General features: G+C 42.5%; 3 protein-coding genes across 7 annotated transcripts; 2 read left to right on the top strand and 1 right to left on the bottom strand.

The window, feature by feature from the left end:
* Positions 1-52: 52 nt before the first annotated feature.
* On the bottom strand, positions 53-4,319 carry LOC308113406 (uncharacterized protein). The gene is made up of 5 exons (XM_080469681.1): positions 4,057-4,319; positions 2,721-2,826; positions 2,380-2,486; positions 1,972-2,144; positions 53-1,870 (listed from the first exon to the last, which is right to left on the bottom strand). Exons 1-5 carry the CDS (start codon positions 4,211-4,213, stop codon positions 1,592-1,594), a joined length of 822 nt encoding a protein of 273 aa, XP_080325807.1. The 5' UTR covers positions 4,214-4,319; the 3' UTR covers positions 53-1,591.
* bin2a (bridging integrator 2a) lies at positions 2,838-9,919 on the top strand. 2 transcript variants are annotated; one of them, XM_080469680.1, is made up of 13 exons: positions 2,838-3,049; positions 4,934-5,033; positions 5,151-5,231; positions 5,436-5,490; positions 5,584-5,678; positions 5,852-5,947; positions 6,044-6,151; positions 6,238-6,323; positions 6,409-6,484; positions 6,558-6,640; positions 7,935-8,553; positions 8,853-8,919; positions 9,031-9,919. In XM_080469680.1, exons 2-12 carry the CDS (start codon positions 4,956-4,958, stop codon positions 8,898-8,900), a joined length of 1,425 nt encoding a protein of 474 aa, XP_080325806.1. In that variant the 5' UTR covers positions 2,838-3,049; positions 4,934-4,955; the 3' UTR covers positions 8,901-8,919; positions 9,031-9,919. The 2 variants fall into 2 exon arrangements, with proteins under 2 accessions (XP_080325806.1, XP_080325805.1); XM_080469679.1 differs by having other exon boundaries at positions 3,007-3,049; positions 5,852-6,151; positions 9,031-9,672.
* Positions 9,920-12,245: 2,326 nt separating this feature from the next.
* On the top strand, positions 12,246-18,268 carry LOC308113404 (uncharacterized protein). Of its 4 annotated transcripts, none has more exons than XM_080469675.1 (6): positions 12,246-12,525; positions 12,885-12,962; positions 13,733-13,792; positions 13,903-13,962; positions 17,412-17,459; positions 17,550-18,268. In XM_080469675.1, exons 2-6 carry the CDS (start codon positions 12,956-12,958, stop codon positions 17,720-17,722), a joined length of 348 nt encoding a protein of 115 aa, XP_080325801.1. In that variant the 5' UTR covers positions 12,246-12,525; positions 12,885-12,955; the 3' UTR covers positions 17,723-18,268. The 4 variants fall into 4 exon arrangements, with proteins under 4 accessions (XP_080325801.1, XP_080325802.1, XP_080325804.1 ...); XM_080469676.1 differs by having other exon boundaries at positions 12,247-12,525; positions 12,940-12,962; XM_080469678.1 differs by lacking the exon at positions 13,903-13,962 and having other exon boundaries at positions 12,279-12,525; positions 12,940-12,962.
* The last annotated feature ends 2,275 nt before the right edge of the window (positions 18,269-20,543 follow it).

Below are 20,543 nucleotides of genomic sequence, written 5' to 3'. Positions count from 1 at the left end.
GAATGGAAATAATGAGACTGACAAACACTAATCAGGAAACATAGTCCGAAGTCCAGTTTGTACTTGGTTTTAACACCTTTTATACTTTGTTTTTATTGCATCTGATTTCTTGTCCTTCTTTCTTTTTTCAAGAATTCAAAAGGAAAAAGAAATCTTAAGGAAAAGGCTTTAAGATCTCTGGTGTCCTTGAAACATTTAAATGACCTGAAGCACATCAGATTGTCTCCGTTTTCTTTTTATGACAGACTGGCAGTTCGAGCGACCTGCAAACCCAAGTTGGGTGAAATTGTGTTTATATCATGTGCCAGATTTCCCAAAGCCCCACAGGTAGCATTTAGAACCGGAACACTTCTTTCTCTTTTTAGAAACGCATTGTGAAGCTAATGCTCCCGTTTGATTCAGATGACTTTTCATGGCTCACTTGAGAGGATCGTGAAGCATTCGGGATACTTATGGGCACTTTTCTGTGCAGGACTAAATCCACACTTTATATACGCTGCCACAGACTTATAAATGGTGCTTGGCTGGGAGTTCTTACATTTTTTATTCCTGTGCTTTTTTTGGATCCGTTCCTCATGAGGATCGTGTTTGTTTGAATACGAGCTCAAATTAAATTGTAGAATAGCCGTGGATTTTGGCAGGCGCACACTTCAACTCCATGATCATCAATCAAACATCAGCTGATCCTTTTGGGAGCAAAAATTCACCTCGTACATCGAAAACTTATTAGAAACGGCAGCTATTTCAATATGCATGCACCTGAAATTTTTTTCATCACGTACTTTGCGATGGCTGTTGGTCACCAGTCCATCACAAAGCAAACGTAGTGAAACACACTCGTACGAACAACCACTTCTAGAGTTACCGATTAACCTTTAATCATGGAAAAACATGCAAACCGGGAATATTCTCACTTTAAGGTAATAATTCCAACCATTACACATGAAACGTTCACATTTCTGATTGAATGTATATTATTTTGCTTCTAAGTTTTCCAATTTCCCAGCAGAACCACAGTGTAGTGAGCGTGTATTTTCCCCTCTAGTTAGTTATCTGGTTCAGCCAGGTGCTCTGGAATGGGGGGGGGGCGTCTTTCACTGGTGAGTTTGCATGTTCTCCCTTTGCTTCCATGAGTTTCCTTCATGGAATCGGCACGCATCCGAGGTCAATTAGTTACTCTACATTGCATGTAGTTGTGAATGTGATTGGTGACACGTTGTAAATTGGTTTAGGTGATTGATGGATGGATGAAATTGGTCCGACTGTTTATGAAGGGATGATGTAATAATAATTTATTAGAGGCGTAATGATTTCTCCAAGTCCTCATCAACCGTCTCTCATTTGTCTTTGTGAGCTTTGTTTTTAAGGGTCATTTACACCTTGAAATCATCATTTACTGTGTTTTTCAAGTTTGTTTTTCCAAAATAAAATGTATCCATTTGTCTCAATTGGCAAACAACAGACAGAAATGTCATTGGAGTTGAGGAAATGCAGCCTGAGACAAACATTTTATTGTGATCAACTACAAAAAATGCAAAGTTGTGTGAAAATGCTTGCACGGGGAATTCGTGGGAGTCAATATTCAAACACATCAAAACCTGGGCCACGGCCAGAGCAGCGGAGTGTTCTTAACGTAGTCCTGGAAGGCCGGCTCAGATCCCCACTTCTTCATGGCCTGCTTCTCCAGGATGGGGATCCCGCTGACGTGACGCAGCAGGAACCAAACGAAGAGCGGCGACGCCACGCTCAGGTACTGGCGACCCTGCATGACGGAGGAGGCCGAGAGCCAGAGACCCGACCACTGCAGTATCTCTCCCAGATAGTTGGGGTGTCTGCTGTAGGCCCACAGCCCGCTCTGGATGAACTTGCCCTGCGGGGAGAGGAGTGAATTGGGCATCGCAGCAGTTAAGACTCGGTGAGTGAGGCATTAATGCAGTTTAGAGCGGTGCGGCGAGAAGCCTCGTTACGTACAGCGTTCTCCGGGTCACGCTTGAAAAACCACTTCTGCTGGTCGGCAATCGCTTCGGTAGCGAAGCCGAGGCCCCATATGCCCCAGCCGATGTAGTCCCTGGCTCCCAGCGGCACATCTCGCTTCTCAGTGTTCAGCATGAGGGTGGGCAGGAGGGTCATAAATACCCACACGGCTGAAAGGAGTATGGGAAAATGAATCATCTTCAACAAACCTTGCCGTAATCCTTATGTGAAATAAATGCACTTAGGTTGGACTACAACCAACAGTTTCTGCAGAGAATAAATGCATACAAAAGAGGTAGGAACAAGACAGTGATTTATACGGGGCGACCCTCCCTGGAGCTCATCGCTGAAGCTGGTCAAGGACCACGGTAACAAGACGGAGGCTTTTCCGCCGCTCTTAAGCACCTTGAATAGTCCAATAAACAAAGAACGTCCCTGGGCTTTCTCTGACATTGTTGAACCTGCGGTCGTGACCGTCCTTCAAGATCCGCAGGAAGAGGAATGTCCCCAGCCTGCGGAGAGAAACCTGGTTAACATCCAGTCACATTAACCACGGCATTATTCATTAACCACAGATATCTGACTTTGAAGCTTCACATTCATTAGTCCCTCCTCTGACCTCGCCAAGGATTCTAGCTTCAGTGAAATTACTCAAAACTCCACAAGACGAAGTAATGTCTTAGTGCCACTTAGTTTTATCAAGAGTATTGAGGAGGGTCACTGAGGTGGGCAACGACACTTCTCACCTGAGTCCCCATGCCGTCACCAATCCTGTCTGCACCTTCTGACGGGCGTGACTGGCTCCTCCCCAAATTCGACTCAAGTGTGCAAGTAGTATAAATGTGCCAGAGCCTGGAAAAAGAGAGCGAGAGAAAGAGAGAAGTGCAAACTCAGGGCGCTGGACCGACTGTGGACATGGCGGACAGCTCTACTTGTTGCAGAGTAAGGCGTGTCCAATAAATCTTTTACCCAGGATACTGCAGGCTATTGGTTCCAAAGTTCAAGGGTAACAATATACGGGAGCACAGAGCGGACTGGAGAAGCAGGAGAAGACGAGTGAAGGAGAAGAATCAAGGTGATTTATTTGTGAGACTATTACACACACCAAAAAAAAAAAATATCAGTCACAGGTGTCGACAGGTAAGTCGTTCTACGTGTGACGAGTTGTGGTGAACTGGCTGTATTCAGGATTTTGGAGGCATCTCAATGCAGGCAGGGTCTGAATCTGCAACTTCCTTATTAGTCACGTCCTTAACGCTGCTTTTATTAACCGTCACAAATGTGTGACGTCTTAATCAAACGCACAATATGAATTCAACTAATCTTTCACCATTTGTTCTATTGGATGATTATCTCTCTCAATGAAATGAGTAAACGTTTAATCTGTTGAAGGTGTCAGAGTTAGATCTTGTGAATCACGTGCTCAGGTTGTACCAAAAGGTTAAAAAAAAGATGAATAAATGCAAAAAAATTAAAAACAAGGTCTATTTAAGCATGAAAAAGATAACTCGATAACAAACATTGTTACAGATAATATCTGTCAAACACTTGAATGCACCAATTATTGATTCACAAGGTGCAGGAATCCCTGTAACAATTAAAGACATGTTACAGTAAATAAAGTGCTTTTTTTTCTTTTCTGTTATAACATTGAGCTCGAGAATGCAGAGCATTGTGTAATATTAGATGAATGGTGTATATTCTTATTGGGGCCCACAGAAAGCCCCCAACGCTCCTCCTACTTCACGTGCGCTTCGCGCGCCCCTGTTGACGCAGCCGCAGATCATTGGTTTCTAATCTGAAGGAGGAGCTTTCTATTGGTTTCACAACAAACTGGTTTTAGATAATCCAACTTTTATAATGCTCGATATGTAACACGAAAGAAAAGTAAAAAAATAAAATAAACACCTGACAAACATGCAGATAAATTAAATGTTTTAAATTATTTCTTTTCTGCCGCGACCTTCCGTTAATCAGTCACTTTGCAATAATCTCCTATAATCAATAACTAACAATGCTTCCACCCCACAGCACATGGCTGCTGTTTCGGCTCAGAAAAAGGTTCTTTTTTGGCCACATTACCTGCCAGATCGTAGAACTTCTCGGTCCGGAACGCCGCAGCCAGAGCCCAGCCGGCCCACTGGACGCCCAGGTCCGTCAGGGCGCATTTCATCAGAGTGCTGCCCATGATGAGCTCCTGCAGCCCGGCGAGCACAGCTCCGATCTGAGGGCTTGTCATGGGGCCACCACTCCTCCTTTTACTCCTCCTCCAACACACAAAAACACAAAACACTCCGGCTAAAGTTCAAATCTTCACGGCACCGCTTCAGGAAGAAGGTTACCGCAAGGAACTCTGGGAAATGTAGTTGAAAAGGATAAGCGCTCCGCAACCAAGTGTGTTTATTTTATTACAGCCGTGGATCATTCAACGTTCTGCTTCGTTAATTAAAGTTGTAGCCAGAATATAACGTGTTTATTCTGTTTTGTTATTTTCGTCTGTTGCGTTTTATTAAATGTTCTTTATTTTTCAGTTCTTAAGAGTTTTGTTTATTTTTACAGCATTATTACATTTCATACCCGCAAAACTTAATTAAATTTTTTTTTCATTGTGTAATTCAGAAAAAAAAATTGTACTCATGGGGTAATTAAAAGGCTGGCAATCTGATCTTCTTCTTCTTACTACTACTACGTTTATAGGGGAAAAAGTTACTCCCCAATCAATGTACAATCATCAAATGTAGCCCCCTCAACAACAAGTAGCAAACTTTTCTTAAAGCATACATATTGAAAATCATTGTACTATATGATCATAGAATCGAGAATGCAGCGCCTTTGGTTCAAAAGAATTGAGACTGATATCCTGTGATGATCGATTTGAACATTCTGCACAGCCACACCAAACGCTCACAGCATTGCACATTCAAGTTTTCTAATTATTCTGTCTTCTGCTTTATCTCAGGAACAAAGAGAAAACACCAAACATGTCGGAAAGTCCAAAAGGAACCTCCAATGACTTTGCTAAGAAAGTCCAACGGCAGCTTAGCAGAGGCAAAGAGAAGGTACGTCTGCTGTGACTTTTCTCAAACAAGAAGAGGTTAAATGTAGTGCTGTTGGTTCAAGATCTGCTTTCTTCTGTGCTTTATATTTATTTATTACTTTAATTTATATTTTTGCAGGTGAGGCAAAAGCTGGGCAAGACTGTGGAGTCTCGGGATGATCAGTTTGAACACTGTCTCCATCAATTCAACGACCAGCATGTGAGCATCGACTTTGTTGACAAAATAAAAGTGTTTGTTTGTCTGGAAACATCAGTGAAGGTTGATCCATCCATCCATCCATCCATCCATCCATCCATCCATCCATCCATCCATCCATCCATCCATCCATCCATCCATTCATCCATATAAAAGTATATCAAAGATAAAGACTGGTACTGAAACAAGCCTCCCGTGTGTCTGCAGTCTGATGGGAACCGGATCTATAAGGACCTGAGGGGCTACATCAATGCAGTGAGAGGTGAGAGAGCTTCTTCCCCGTGGCTGCTGCTGCAGAAAATAGTTCATTTGTGCCCTCTGCAGGCGTCATTGTGTGGATTCTGCTTTCCAACAGACATGCGTGAGGCTTCAAGACGCCTCTTCCAGTCTCTGTTTGACGTTTATGAGAGCGGCTGGGAGGGAGAGGAGGATATAGGCGCTATTGTAGAGGTCAGTGGTGGTAAATAAAATAAATAAATAAAAATAATAAACAAGCCACTTTGCATGTTATGATTTTACAAGTGCAAAATCTGCTCAATTTGAGCATCATCAGGGGAGCAGAGCCTCCAGTTTCTCCACCGTCTTTCTGAATAATTAATGAAATGTGCTCTCTTGTGATGAAGGGGGAGGACCTCCTGTGGAACGACTACGAGGTGAAGCTGTTGGACCAGGCCGTACGCACCATGGAGTCCTATGTGGGCCAATTCCCAGACGTCAGGGTAAGGCCGGAGGAAGCAAGCATGAGTGAACACACAGACCGAGAGAAAACAAACACTGGGACGCACGTGCGACTTCAACACATTTTCACTCGGCAGGAAAAAATCGCCAAGAGGGGGAGAAAGCTTGTTGACTATGACTCTTCCCATCACCACCTGGAGGCCTTGCAGGTTGCAAAGAAGAGGGACGACATCAAGATACAAAAGGTGATTCATTGAAGGTGTATAAAGTCACATGCTCTATGCATTTCCACATCAATGTGCTCATTTATTTTATTCCCTTTTATTCCCAGGCGAACGAAGAGGAGAATTACGCCAGAAGTGTCTACGAAGGGATCAACAGTGAGCTGAAAGAGGAACTCCCTGCTCTCTTTGACAGGTTTAATGTCATATTATATTGTTATTTCATCACCCTGATGTTTGTATGGATTCACTGATAGCACTCCACTGGTTTTCTCTCCCAGCCGTATCGGATGCTATGTGGCTGTCTTCTCGGCAATGTCAAACTTACGAGACACCTTTTATAAGGAGATGAGCACGGTACGCATTCCCCTCCGTCGCTCCACAAATCCTTCACAGTCGCTTGTGTGTGACAACGTCTCTCCTCTTTCAGTTCAACCAGGATCTGCAGAACGTGATAAAAGAGCTGCAGGCTCAGCATCCCGACAAGGTGTTTGCCGTGAGGGGATTGCAACGGTGAGGCTTTTTCCTTTTATCTTCAAAGTTCCAAGTCAACTGGCGGATCAGGAGAAAACGGTTTCCGATCCTGAAGCGTCACTGAACTTCACACGATCACAAAACACTGTAAACTCTCCTCCGCCGGCTTTTATCATCGACTCATCAGGTGTGGAAAGCAAACAAGCGTTTCAGCGGCTCCGGATTTCTACTCAAGTGTTCTTGGAATACACCGTTTTCCAGTTGAAGCGCTGCGATGCTGTCGTCTCAACAGCAAACTCCTGCTTACGCCTCATTTAGGCCACGTTCACAACTTTCTCAAGTGAAAACAACAAACTTTAGTGTTTTGGCTCTTCGTTTACACGACGACAAATACAAACCGATACCACACCGTCATCTGGATCACCGGAGACATTTTTGTTTCGTACATCAGATCCGAGGACGTGGTATAAATCAGTTTTGTTTCAGTGTAGGCAAAAAATGTGAATTGGTCCCACGATGGAAATATATACATTAACTTCTTCCTGTAAAACAAACATGGAAGCCATAAACATACGTCACCTGAAGGGCTTTTTTTATTTATTTACTTCACGTTAAATTGTAAATAAAATCATAATACTCAAATTACCTGACTAGTAGAGAATTAGTCGACTAGTCAGGTGCTAGTTTTCATCCCAACCCTAGTTTTCAAACCTCCTTCCATCTGTTTGACAATCATAATCATAACTTTGCCGTCTGAACATGAATCTTTTTCTGAAATGGATCCAGAAAAATGAAGCCGTTTCCAGCCAATGGTTGTTGTGTGATTAATTCTATTAATCTTTCACTAAAGTCCTTCAGACTGGAGAGCTGCCTCATTAGATATGGAATCCTCACAGCAGAAATGTCTCATTATGACTAACATCAACATCAGTAGTGTCCGCTGTGCTGCCTTAGCTCCCTGGAATCAGTGTTAACGTGCGAGCTGCTGTCTGCATGTTGGTAACTGGTCCGCTTGGTCATTGCTTCTTTTTTTATGTTATTACTAGTGAATGAATCTGCAGTAACATCCAGATTATGGAGCATCTTCCTCCTGATACTGATCTTAACTAATGTGCACAATACTACAATATCTTTATAGTGAGAGACGTATCACAAGAGTATCTTTATAAGTTTCTTTTTTTAATGGAAGGTCACAACAGCTCCACAATTTAGACAAAGAACTGTGGTCAAATACAAACTTTCTGTCACCTGCATAACATTATTCCTTGTTAACATAAATCTCCACCTTATTCGAGTTCTGGCTTTTTAAAGAGTCTGTTTGTGGGACTTGTAGGTATGGATCCCTGAAGAGAAGGAGTCTGATTTCTCCTAAAGCCTGGAAATCCAGTTTCTCCGAGTTTCATTGGAACTACAGTCCCAGACCTGGACAGCGGTCCAGTTTCAGATCCCCGGACAAACCTCGCCACAGCACCCTGTCCAGGGACGGCAGCACCCTGTCCAGGGACAGCAGCACCCTGTTGGGTTCCTCGCAGTCAGTCCCGATCGAGAACCTGCTGCCCGAGTCCAGGAAGGTGGAGGCCGAGCCGAGCCAAAGCGAGACCCAGAGCTCTGCTCAACAAGACGAGGCCGCATCAGGGGCCAAGTCCGGAGACGGCGGCAGTCAGACGGAGAAGGAGAAAGAAGACGAGTCCAAACCTCCTGCGGAATCTGATGACCAAGGATGCAGTAAAAAAGCTCCTCCGAGTGACAGCAGCTCTGAACTGAACGACTCCCGTGATTCCGAGAGCTTGGATCTCCAACTGTCCACTGCAGCCAACGGCCAGCTGCACATCGAGGAGGAAGACGACGACGACGGTCCGGCCACCCTCCAAGTGACGAAACCAAACAGACAAGAGAACGGTGACGTTTCTGGACTCGGCTCTGACGCCAAAGACCCGAGTCTTCCTCACAAGGTTTGTCGTCTGGTTCTCACGCAGCAAAGCAGCACCACTGCAGCACTTTTCTCAGCATGAATAGGAATTCTTTAATGAATGAACTGTGTTGTTTGTATTTATTAGTTCAATCATGATAAACAAGGAGAATCTGTCGGATAAAACACAAGTGTAGTAGAACCAAAGACTATTTAATGCAAAACCATAAATTTAACACATTATATTAATTATATTTGAGCACAACAAGTGTTACGCTCCTCGTGTAGCCTCTGGATCCTTCATGTCTATTTTATTTATTTATTTATTTGTTCTCTGTGCAGGACACTCCTGCGACAACTGAGGTGGACTCAAAAACCACAGATGTCTAAAGACTTCACACATTACAAGGTTTGTGAGTGTTTGTCCGAGTTTAATACATATTTCTTCATTATGTCCGCGTCTTCTCAGCCTGTTGCTTCTGTGTCTGACTTTCTCTGAAATCTCTGAATGCCTGAACAGAGTCACAGAGGAGATTGAAGTCAACAGCTGCCGGAGGAGGGGGGGGGGAAGAAAAAAAAGAAAAGTGGAGACAGCTTCTCTGACACTGAGGAGTCACGACTGACGTCCTGCGGCTGTTAGTTTTCCTACTTCATGTTTTATTGAAATCAACTTTATATGCACAAGGTGATAGTTTGTAATAGTTTTATCACAGCCATTTCCCGTCTTCATTATTCCTAAAGCTTCTGTATAATGTTAACACTCTACAAAGGCACTTGGTTTACAGTGTTGGAACTACCGACAGATGCAATGTCTTGTGGTTTCTTGTTTTGAAAGGAAGTAAGTTAAATATCATTCTCATGTTGACTTTATCCAAAAGACTGAAACGTCAGAAAAAACTTTCATAAAAAAAAATCCCTATTTCTTTTAAAATGGTCTGTTTTATATACATATCTATATATGAAGTCTTCAGCAGTAAGACTTCAGTATTTACCCTTGAGTTAAATGTTAGTAAGTTTGATTGTTAAAGAGAGAATCACTAGTTTCTAAATGAGAGAAAATCACATTGAACGTCAGTTCATTTCAAATGACTTGATGACTTTGCACATTTAAGGTTAATGCATTTGGAAATTTTCGACACAATAAAATAAAAGTTGTTTATTTAAAAACTGTGTCGTTTACCTTTGTGCCATTGGAGGTTGAGGATGATGGGTTAAAAAAGAGAAAGAGCTCTCACTCAGACAGGATTTCAGTGCTGTTGACATTTTTGGAGCGTGACTTGTCTTAAAGGGACAGTGAGGATTAATAGAAACGCATGAGATGAAATGTGATTCATGATGACGCCTCAACAAATTACACAATAATACTAAGTAATTATCCACGGCAGCAATAAACTTGTGTAATAAGTGACTACTTATTGTCTGGCTTGTTGAGAAACACACGGATGAGCAGGGAGAACATGCAGAGGCTTGAATAACATGACGGCAGAATAATTCATGGGCTAGATGAAGAATCGCTGCCAATAAAGTAAAATGTGTAAGTTGCTTCTCACAATGACCACCTCCGACTCTGATGTAATCTTTAAAAATATAATTTAAATGTAAGTAAGTAAGTTACTTAGTTAAATGCAGAGATATAGCCGATGCCATGTGCTCTCATTTCTCTTAGATCCTAAAAGATGTTAAAGCGTCGAGCTGGAAATGTTCAAAGTGGTGCAATAAATCTATTGTGAGCAAACTGGAGCAATCCGATAACAGCCCCCCCACTTCTATTAATATGCAAGAAGAGATAAGAGCTTCCTGAAATGTACTTACTGACCTCAGCGTCTTTCACTTCTTTCACTGTATTCATGGGGTTTTTTGTTAAAGGGAAGAGGACGTGGGAATCTCATCGACAAAGATAGAAACACACTGCGTAAAGTGTAATAAGAGAGCACCGATCAAAAAGAGAAAAAAAAAGAAAACCGGCTCTGGAAAGCTTTTTGATTCTGACATCCACACACACACACACACTGCAGGTTAATCTTTGGTGGGGTGAGCACTTTTTTTTTCCAGCTTGCTGCCATAAGGCGATCAATGGAGTTCAATAATGTGATCTTATCCCATCCATCTTGTACACAGCTTTAGTCCACACAGGGTGTTGGGACCGATCCCATCGGATCACGGATGAGGGCGGGTTCCACCCTGGACAGGGCAGCAGTCCATCAGAGGACAAACACAGAGACAGACAGTCACACACACCAGGATTTTTTTTTGTGTTATTTGGTACATCTCTGGTTACATTGATAATAAAACTGTAATGCAGGACATAGCATGAACCTCATATCAATATGGTGAAGTCTCACACAGCAAATGTTCTTGCAAATTTCCCACCAGCATGAATGTGTGTGGTTGTTTTGATTCTCTGTTGTGAATGAAACCAAAAACACCTTAAAACATGCTTAGCTGAGGCTCTTATGAATGAGCAAACATTTCAGTTGTCTTAAGAATGTTTTTGTATTTTGTGTGAAATTGTAATTTATATATCGTTTATAAGTCTTGACTTTTTTTTTCTTCGATTCTTGACTTTTTTCTCTGGTTTTTGACAATTTCTTCCACATTATTCTGCACATTTTAGACAGGAATATGTTTTTTTTTCTCAGAATTCTGACTTTATTCTGCTTGGTTTTTTTGGGGGGGGGGGGTGGGGGGGGGTTTGCACAGAATTGAGTGATTGTAGTTTTTCCTCAGAATTTTGCCATTTTCTTGGCATTTTAAGGGGACTAACTTTGTAATTCAGTTTTGGCAAAGTTCTGAGATTAAAGTCAACATTCTTACTTCTTGTTTGAAATTCTGATTTTTTTCCCCTCATAATTATGACGTTTTTCCCCCAGATAAACGTCAGAGTTTCAACTTTTTCTTCAGAATTTTTTGATTAAATTCAGATTTCTTTTCAGAATTTCAGAATATTTCATTTCATGTAACCCACAACTTTGCTCAGGCTTTCCATTAATTTTCCATTTTCTATTATCTTTTTTTTTTTTTTAATAAAGATTTTTATCATATATTTATGGAAGAGTTTTAGGGCCACTGAAGAAAAAAAAAAATTCGGAGGCTAAAAAAAAAAAAAAACCTCCGTGGCCCCAGAAAAAGTCAAAAATCAAAGTCGAGATTTTTTTTTTCACGGAGAGACGTCAATCCATCCCTCATCATTTGCCCGTAGATGTGAATTCACATTAAATCACTTAATTCTGACTATATCTGGTTGCTTACTGCTTATGGACATGTGATTTTACACAGGATTTCCTTGATTAATAAGAACACATTTAAATAAGCAGCCCGGGATCCGTGCCTTTGTCCTTCGTACTCGACGAACTTCCGCGAGGAGCAGTCACACGCGCTGGCATGTGGATGGACAGACTTTTTTTTCCAACCGTGAAAAAAAAAATCTCGACTTTGATTTTCGACTTTTTCTGGAGTTCATGAAGGGTTTATTTTTTTTTTGCCTCCGAAAAAAAAATCTCGACTTTGATTTTCGACTTTTTCTGGGGCCACAAAGGTTTTTTTTTTTTTGAAGCCTCCGAATTTTTTTTTTCTTCAGTGGCCCTAAAACTGTTCCGTATATATTCTTCTTTTTTTATGCTTTTTTTTTTTTTTTAAGAGAATTGCTCTTGTCTCTGGAGTCTGACTTAACAGAGCCGCACAATGCAGTGAGCTGTGAAACATCTCGCTCATAGACGAGCTTTGTCTCGGAAAGGGAGGGGCGGAAGTACAGAGCGTGCGCGCGCTGCTGAACTCACGAGTGCGCAGAGGAAAGAAAAGTGTCCACACACGTCACACAGTAACTTCAGCGAATACACTCGCACACACACACACACACACACACACACTCACACACTCACTCACTCAGACGCTTTCACGGAGCCACGTTTTCCCTTTTAGTAAAAACAAATAACAGAAAGCGGTGTTCGTCTTCTACTCCACAAGTTTCCTCGTTAAGAAGTGAGGACTAAGGTGTCGCGCGCGCGGCTGCGCCCAGGTAAGCTCCGCACGCGCACAGCTGCTGATGAACAATGAAACCCGATGGTGTCATTTCACTGACTGGACTTTATCTGGAAAGTGTTCTCTGTTCGCGTGTTTACGACTCTGAAGTGCCAAAAAAAAAAAAAGTGTTGAGCGTCTGTGGTGGTGAAGAAGCACAAACGTTTAGGTGTGTGTGTGTGTGTGTGTGTGTGTGTGTGTGTGTGTGTGTGTGTGTGTGTGTGTGTGTGTGTGTGTGTGTGTGTGTGTGTGTGTGTGTGTGTGTGTGTGTGTGTGTGTGTGTGTGTGTGTGTGTGTGTGTGTGTGTGTGTGACAAAGCAGGAAAGAGGTGTTGACCGGTTTGTTTCCACTCTACAGTGAAAACAGTGGAAAACTGAACCCCTTTCCTCATCTCTTCACGTGTCTCTTTCAGATTTCCATCGACAATCATGAATAGTAAGTTTTGAATCACTATATATTTCCCTGATGTAGTAGTGATGATTAATGTTGATTATCTTCTCCAGTTTTGTATTTTGGTAACAGTTTGAGGCTTGTGTTTTGATTTTATGAAGCTGGAACAGCCTCTTGACCCCATCAGCTCTTCAGCTGTTTCACTTTGGACTTTCAACCACAGTTTTGATTAAATTAGACCACATCTGTTAAATGTAAATGGTAAAAGAACTGACATCCACCATTTCATTGGTTAAACACGCTCACACACACTGGGACTCGGTGCCTTGAAAAGTGTTTGAATTCCATGAGGATCAATTTGATGTTCTTTAAAATATGTCGAGGTGAGATGGGTTGACCATCTCTACCACCTCTTGTCCTTAAGTGTGTGGTGGGATTTATCCAGTTAGATGTTATACGTCACATAATCTCCATTATTCTTTAATATTGTCATTAAAAAAAAAAAAGACATATTTTGCAGGATTAGAACCAAACCTTCCCTGCATTTCAATCGAAAACAGTTCCCGATCAATTTGAGGACTAACTGACTGCTGCAGTTACTTGTGATGTAGATTAAAACGATTGCATCAGAGAGGGATTCGGAAATAACTGAGAGGTTGCCAGGTTTGTCTCAATGCCAGCCCCGAATAATCAGATTACCGTGTCCCAACACTTCACACTGGCCCTTGTGCAGCGACACAAGGCGCCGTGAGCCGACCACCGTGTGCTGAAGATAGAGCACAGCAACATTTTTAACATGCTTTTTTATCTCACAGCCACAGATATGGCGCCTTTGACGACACTCGACGCGTTGAGCAACGCCACTCTGACGAAGGGTGAGTATAATGTGATTTACACATGTTGCCGACTCGTGAATGACTCGACCCACAGTTATTGTTCATATTGAGCGTTTTCTTTTTGTGCCATATATCCTTCGTTTGTACAGCACCAGCCGTGGGACCGACAACTATTCTCCCCACCCAAGCAGACTCCACCATCATTCAGGGTAAAATACACATTTCATTTGGCCTCTTATCTTATCTAACAAAAAAAAAGCTAAAATACTTCTCATCACCAGAGGTTCTTTCTCTTTAACCTGGACTTTTCTCTCAGTGTTTGTTGTGGTTATCTGTTCTTCAGCCCTAAAATGAGTCGGCTCTTATCTCCGAAACAGGTCCCTGTGTTGTCCCTGTAAACGGTTATCTGCAGTAAACATTGCATATGGGGCTCATCAGGGATCAATCCTGGGACCACTTGAGCTTTAACTGCCGGACGATAAGCCTCTACTTTTTACACGCGCTTTAAACCCCGCGGCTTAAACGATGACTCGGCTTATTTATGGATTTTTACAGGTTAACTAGCTTCATGTTGCCCACACATGGGTGATGCGTTCAGGTGCATCACGTAACTCCGACCTTTCTTCTTTTTTTTTTCTTTTCTTTTTAAATTTTGGTGAGTGCAGCTTATATTCAAGTGCGCTCAATAATATAGAAATTCGGGTATACATGCTATTGCCACAGCTATAACGTAAACTTCCCGTAGTTTAATTGACTTACTACGTTATGACCTGAATAACCGCAACGTTTCTGCAGGTCAACAGGAATCAAGCGGCGGTGAAAAATCCAGCCTCACAGCTTGCTGCCATGTTTTCATGAGATAACACGAGTAAAACTGCAAAAATCTGGGTGTTGCCTTGTGACGACTACTTCTGTTGCTGGACGTCAACAGTGCTGTCCAAAGGTGTTAATTACGTCTCTGCCACGAGAACCAACAGACGGTTAAATGTCATCTTTTGGTCTCAGCTCCTCTTGGCTCTGAACAAACGGATCCAAAGAGTTTTTATACAGGGGACACCGAGAGTTGAAGGCGTGGAAAGGAAAACTATTTGTGACTGCCGGCGTTATTACGGGGCTGAACGTCCTCGCTGGGTTGCCTCGGTCTCTTAAACGTCTCCCTGCTTCTTCAGTGCAGCAACTGGACAGAATCCTAAGAAGCAGCTGAAGTGAAACGAAACAAAAAGAAGAACCGAGGTTTTCCCCATTCTCACATATCACAGTGGAAAGAAGTGTGTGTGCCATGCTGCCTTGCAATTTAATCCTTAAAGCCAGTCATTACAAGTTAAAACTGTATTCATTATAAGAAAAACCTTGTATTTCTTGGTTTTTTCTGTATCCTACTCTTGGAGACTTTTGGGCGTTTTTGTTCGGTGACACACGCATTTGTTCATTTTCTTCTTGTTAAACCATGTGAATTTCTTCAAACTCCTTTTTTAAAAAAAAGAACTATATGATGTTTTATTATTATTAATTGTTTAGGTGTACTGTTACTTTATCGGCCTCTCGTTGGGCAACAGCCTGGACCAATGGCAGCATGCAGGGCAAAGGAGGCCAAAGTCTCCTTTCATTATTTTCTTATGACTCTTTAGGACATTCCCAAAACTCACTCACTCGTCCATCACGCCGATCGGCGTGTCGGGACGCAGCAACGTGATCCCTCCGCTTCGGCCGGTCCTCCGCCACGACTGAAATGCTGCCATCTGTTGCATTTCTTTCTCTATCGTCCAGCACGTGATGTCCGGACGTTTTGGCGATGGAGGTTTCCTGGCAGGTGACGTGAACAGTCCCCCTCCGGCGCCTCGTCATTAGGACGGCCGTCACTTGGGGCGACGGAGGCTCTCTTGATGTAAAAATGAGTTCCGCTCCGTTAAATCCTTGTCGATCAGTCGCCGACATCCACGGAGACAAGTCTCCAGTACACTCACGTTGACGTTATGAACCAAACTCGGGTTGATGAAGGAAAGTCGCTTGAGAATCTTTAATGTTTGGATTCCTATTCCCACCCCGTCGTCGTGTCTCTGAATAAGCCACTGAACCCCGGGTTTCCCCCCACTGGTGTTGCAGCTGTCACCGAGTTATGCGAGTTCATGTTGCCGATCATGTCAAGCATGTTGACGCTGCAGGATAGAAGTCGGTTCCATTCACATACAGTTGCTTCATTTTTTAAATTTTTTTTTTTATAGTAAATTAGAAGCCAGAAGTGTCAGGCCCTTTAGATAAAAGCGTTGAGTCACAAATCAGCCCTTTGGTGCGTCGCTATGATCAGTTGCTGCAGGAAGAGGAGGATCGGATTACCTTTCCCTTTAAAGGGGACATATCATGCTAAATCCACTTTTTTAGCCCTTAAATGCATTTTGGTGTATATTTAGAGTGTTTAGAAGTACAGAAAAGTTCAAAGTAGTCTCTTCAGGTGCTCCGTTGATATCTTTATATTCTGTTTTGGTCATATTTTGCGATCGGTTTCGATTTTTCTATTCTCTATTACGTTTTTTGAACAATGACGTCACAGTATTCTCAGCGGAACTACCAAATTAGGACATCGACGTTTCGAGCAATCCGCCATTTTTGTTTCTCGCTGCGATTTTGTAGTCCAACCGAAGTAACGAGAGGATAAGTCGAAATGTTCGGTTGTTGGATGTAGTAACCCACAAGCTTCGTTACACCGTCTCCCAGCATCAGAACCTTTTCGAAGTGCCTGGTTGAGTTTTATTTTTCACAGAAATGTACCCACATCTGTGGGTAAGGTCATTTTTGTGTGCGCGAAGCACTTTAAGGACGACTGCTTCAGCAACCTCCGCCAGTATAAAGAAGGATTTGCCGAAAGACTTGGTCTGATTGAGCGGTCAGTTCCTTCTATCTATGGAGACGACGAACAGAGCACTTCGGTAAGCTGTATATAACGCTAAAAAGTGTGATGATAAGACGTCCCTGTCATTGTTTTGTTAGCATTAGCAGTTGCACCGTCTTCATATGTTAGCGCTGTGTGCTCGTTATAGATTATAATGTAACTTCTGTGTTAAATAGTCGTTGTAATACAGGCAGTATTGTAGTAGTGGGCATGGATGGAGAAGTTAGTGTAAATATAGTAACACACCATTGCGTTACATCCATATGAAGACGTTGTTCTGTAGGTGCATCATAGTCATTTTCATCTCGCTCCGCCGGGTCCGACTCTGGCTCCAACATGTATGGCTGGATGGACAAATCTTCCGTTGTTGACATTTTGTAAATAATGTGTGAATATAAAGTTTCTGCGCCGCTAGATAATTGTATCTGTTCTATCAAACTACAAAGATGGCCGAACAGGGTGACGTTGAACCGAGTGTGACCTCTGCAACCTGGAGAGGAGGCGGGGTATGAAGTGTCTCATTTGCATTTGAAGAGACCGCCCCAAAACGAGTTGCTCTCAGAAGCGCATCAGAAAAGGGGTTGAAAAGGGGCCTGTGGAGCTCTAATAATGAGGAATTCAGACCCAAGCATTGCAGTTTCGCGTTGTATAGACCACAACTGTATGATTTATATGTAAAAAGGAAGGATTTAAAAGCATGATATGTCTCCTTTAATCAAACACAACCACTATCGCTTGTTTAATATCCTAATCTGCCTCTTTATCCTCCAGTGGTGACGACAGTTGCTCCCTCGGGTGCAGACTCCGCGGTTGTGGCAGGTAACGGCTTGTTTTGGGACTTTTATTTTTCCTCGCCTTCTTCATAATGAAGCTTTTAAACGTGCGTTAAATGTCACTTCTGTCTTTCAGTGGTGGTCGTTCTCATCCTGCTGACGGTGGCCGCCCTGTGCTTCCTGCTGTATCGGTACCTCTGCCACAACAAAGGAGACTACAGGACGACGGGGGAGCCGGCTCCAGGAGACGACTACGAAGACGACTACAGTAACCAGGCTGCGACCGAGAAGAAGGAGTACTTCATATGAAGGAGTTCAGGAAGGAGGGGAAAAAACAAAAAAAAAAAAAAACAAGATACGTGCAGCGATATTAGGAAACATGACAGTATATAATCTGTGAAGGAAGGCTGCTACTTGTTAAAGAGCTCGTCCTGCAAACAAGTGAAACCAAAGATGAGTGTTGACAGACGTGAAGCAGGTGAGAGAGTGAAGCGTCTGCAGATTAGCCGAGCTCGGCGCAAGACAGGCGGCGTCTGCAAACATCCAGTCACTTATAGGATCAGAAAATGTAAGATTATCTTGTCTGCAACACTATTTATCTGCCACGTTCGTCTCTTTTAGTATTTGAAATGTCATCCAGTTATACTGTATTTCTGCCAAACACAGTTTACGTTGTGATGCTGTTACTTTTATGTGCTTTTACTATAACTTTTTCTATGCAATCCTTTTTTTGGGGGAGGGGGATACAAAACAGCTAAATGTGACGTTTGTATTTGATTTCGTTACCCGACGTGGTTACCGATGACTCCTTTGTTTGATAAACCAATTGAAGGCAATAAAAGTTGTTTTTTTGGGGAGGATTTTTTGATTTATGTGATTTCTGATTCACACAACACAACATGTTTCTTGGGCTTGTGTTCGCCAACTAAAATGAAATCTGTCCTGAAACACTGAAAACGAAGCGAGCTGGACACCTGTCACGACCTCCATTCAGCAACATAACACCCCTCAAACAAATGCTGAGCGCCGAGTTACCAAAAAAACAAACCGATGCATGTTGGATTATTGCAGCAGTATTTCTTTTTTTTTACCATCTAAAAACTGCTGCTTGTGGAGTAGATAGAACGATGCTTGAAACGGTGGCAGGATTTCCTGCATTGTGCAGATGAATTGCTGTGAGTATATGGAGCTGAGAAGTCTCCTGTGTTTGGTCCATTTATAGCCAGGGTGTCAAACATGTGGCCCGCAGGCATAAATCAGCTCGTGTGGGGTGAGTGTGTGAAAAAAAAAAAGAATTTTACTTTCATTTTTGAGTTTAGCCAGAAGATCGATGACGAAGGCTCCTTACCTCCACCCATGATTTTTGCAGCAGATTCTAAGTGTATGCTTTTAGAATCCGGAGGGAAGCCCAAAAAAAGGAGGAACATGCAAACTCAGAAGACGGGGCGGCGTGAAATTCAGGTCCTCTTGCCATGACAAGCGAGTATTAACCAAATCTGGCCCGCATTAGGATGATGTAACTATTTGGCCGCGTCGCAGGAAATCCCCGCGACTCGCAGCGGACGCCCATCCTGTCGCAAAGCGGGATTCGAACCCGGGGTCGCTGCACAAGTTCGAGGCTTGAACCGGATCCGATGTAGGATGACGCGAGATATCCTGGAGGTGCAGACTCCTGCTCCAGGAGGGGGCGTTCATGAACGAGGGGTATCGCTGCTGCTCGTGTCCAGTGGCTTCAAGGTGTCTGCAGGTCTCGGCGGGACGAGATTGTTTACATGCTGTTCAGAATCAGACTCATGCACTTCAGAAAAGTGATGATTTAAAAAAAAAAAAAAAAAAAAAAGCTCTGGTTTACATGTTTTATTCCATTATCAGATTTCTTCAGGGGGCAGGTACGTTTGTAGTATTATAGGATTCAAACTTCCCGTTATTTTCCAAATATCTGGTCTCGTGTTGCGAAACACGGACTCAAGGGTTTAGCCGAGCTTCCATTTTTGTTTTAACATTAAATTTGGCTCCTCTTCTCTCCAGAAGCAGACCTCCGGGACGGCGTCTTGTCTCTCCCGGCGCACATTTGTAACAGAACGAGGTAAATGAACAGGCACACATGCACTTGTGTTTTTGTCCGTTTCCGCGATCAATTGAAAAAAAAATTTAAAAAATACCTGTGAAAACTGCAGATAATGATCGGTTTGTCGTGTGCATGTAAACAGGCTGAGCTGAAGGACGTTGAATGTACAAAGAACAAACCCCAACTAATACATGAAACAAGTTACATTAAAATATACATCTGAATAAAAACACAAAAAAAAAAAATCACATTTCAAATTTCCAAAATAACCTTTATTCTAAACTTACATTTTAAATTTTAAGTTTAGTATAAAAAAGTTAAGTGCACCTAAGTTCTTTTTTTTTCAAAGTATTCCATCTTTGACATGTCTCAGCAAACTGTAGTGACACTCATCTCCTTTAGTAATCTTAAAAGATAGAACGTGTACCAAAGTCCATCACATCACTTTAGTACACACATCTATTTTTTACAAAATATTGTAAAGAGAATCCCTGAACTATAAATGTCCATAATCCTTCAACAAAGAGTGATCCATTTTGCTGGCTGTGGTTGGCATACCATCTACTGGTCAGCTGTGGTTTACAGTACTTCATATTGCTGGGACAAAGCCACCATTATGCTGCTTTACAAACGATCCGAGCGAAGATGGGGGAGAAAATAAAGAAACGGGGGAAAAAAAAAATAAAAATCTAAAAAAAAAAATTGCCTTAATTAGTTTTGAAAGCTGTGGCCCGGTTTCCCAAATCAACATGAATCCTTTATTTTATTAAAAACAAAACAAAAACAACCCTGGAGTGACGCGAGAGTCACACAGGTTTTTGTTATCAGCTGCACAGACGAGGATGAGTGAGGCAGGTTCCCACACAGATGGACCCTTTTGACTCCAACATAACACTGAAAAAGGAAAATCACCAAAAATGTTGGTCGATGACAACTTTATTTTTTTTTTTTGTGTGTTTGGCGGCGGCCACAGCTGTTAAAACTTGGTGCGCTATGTCGGATACCCAGTGACACCATGACGCTCAACACCGAAATGAAGAAGATCCACAAATATTATACTGA

This window comes from Lipophrys pholis (genome assembly GCF_963383615.2).
Source record: "Lipophrys pholis genome assembly, chromosome: 8".
Taxonomy (NCBI): domain Eukaryota; kingdom Metazoa; phylum Chordata; class Actinopteri; order Blenniiformes; family Blenniidae; genus Lipophrys; species Lipophrys pholis.
The sequence above is the reverse complement of the archived record's forward strand: the minus strand, read 5'-3'. Positions and strand labels throughout refer to the sequence as shown.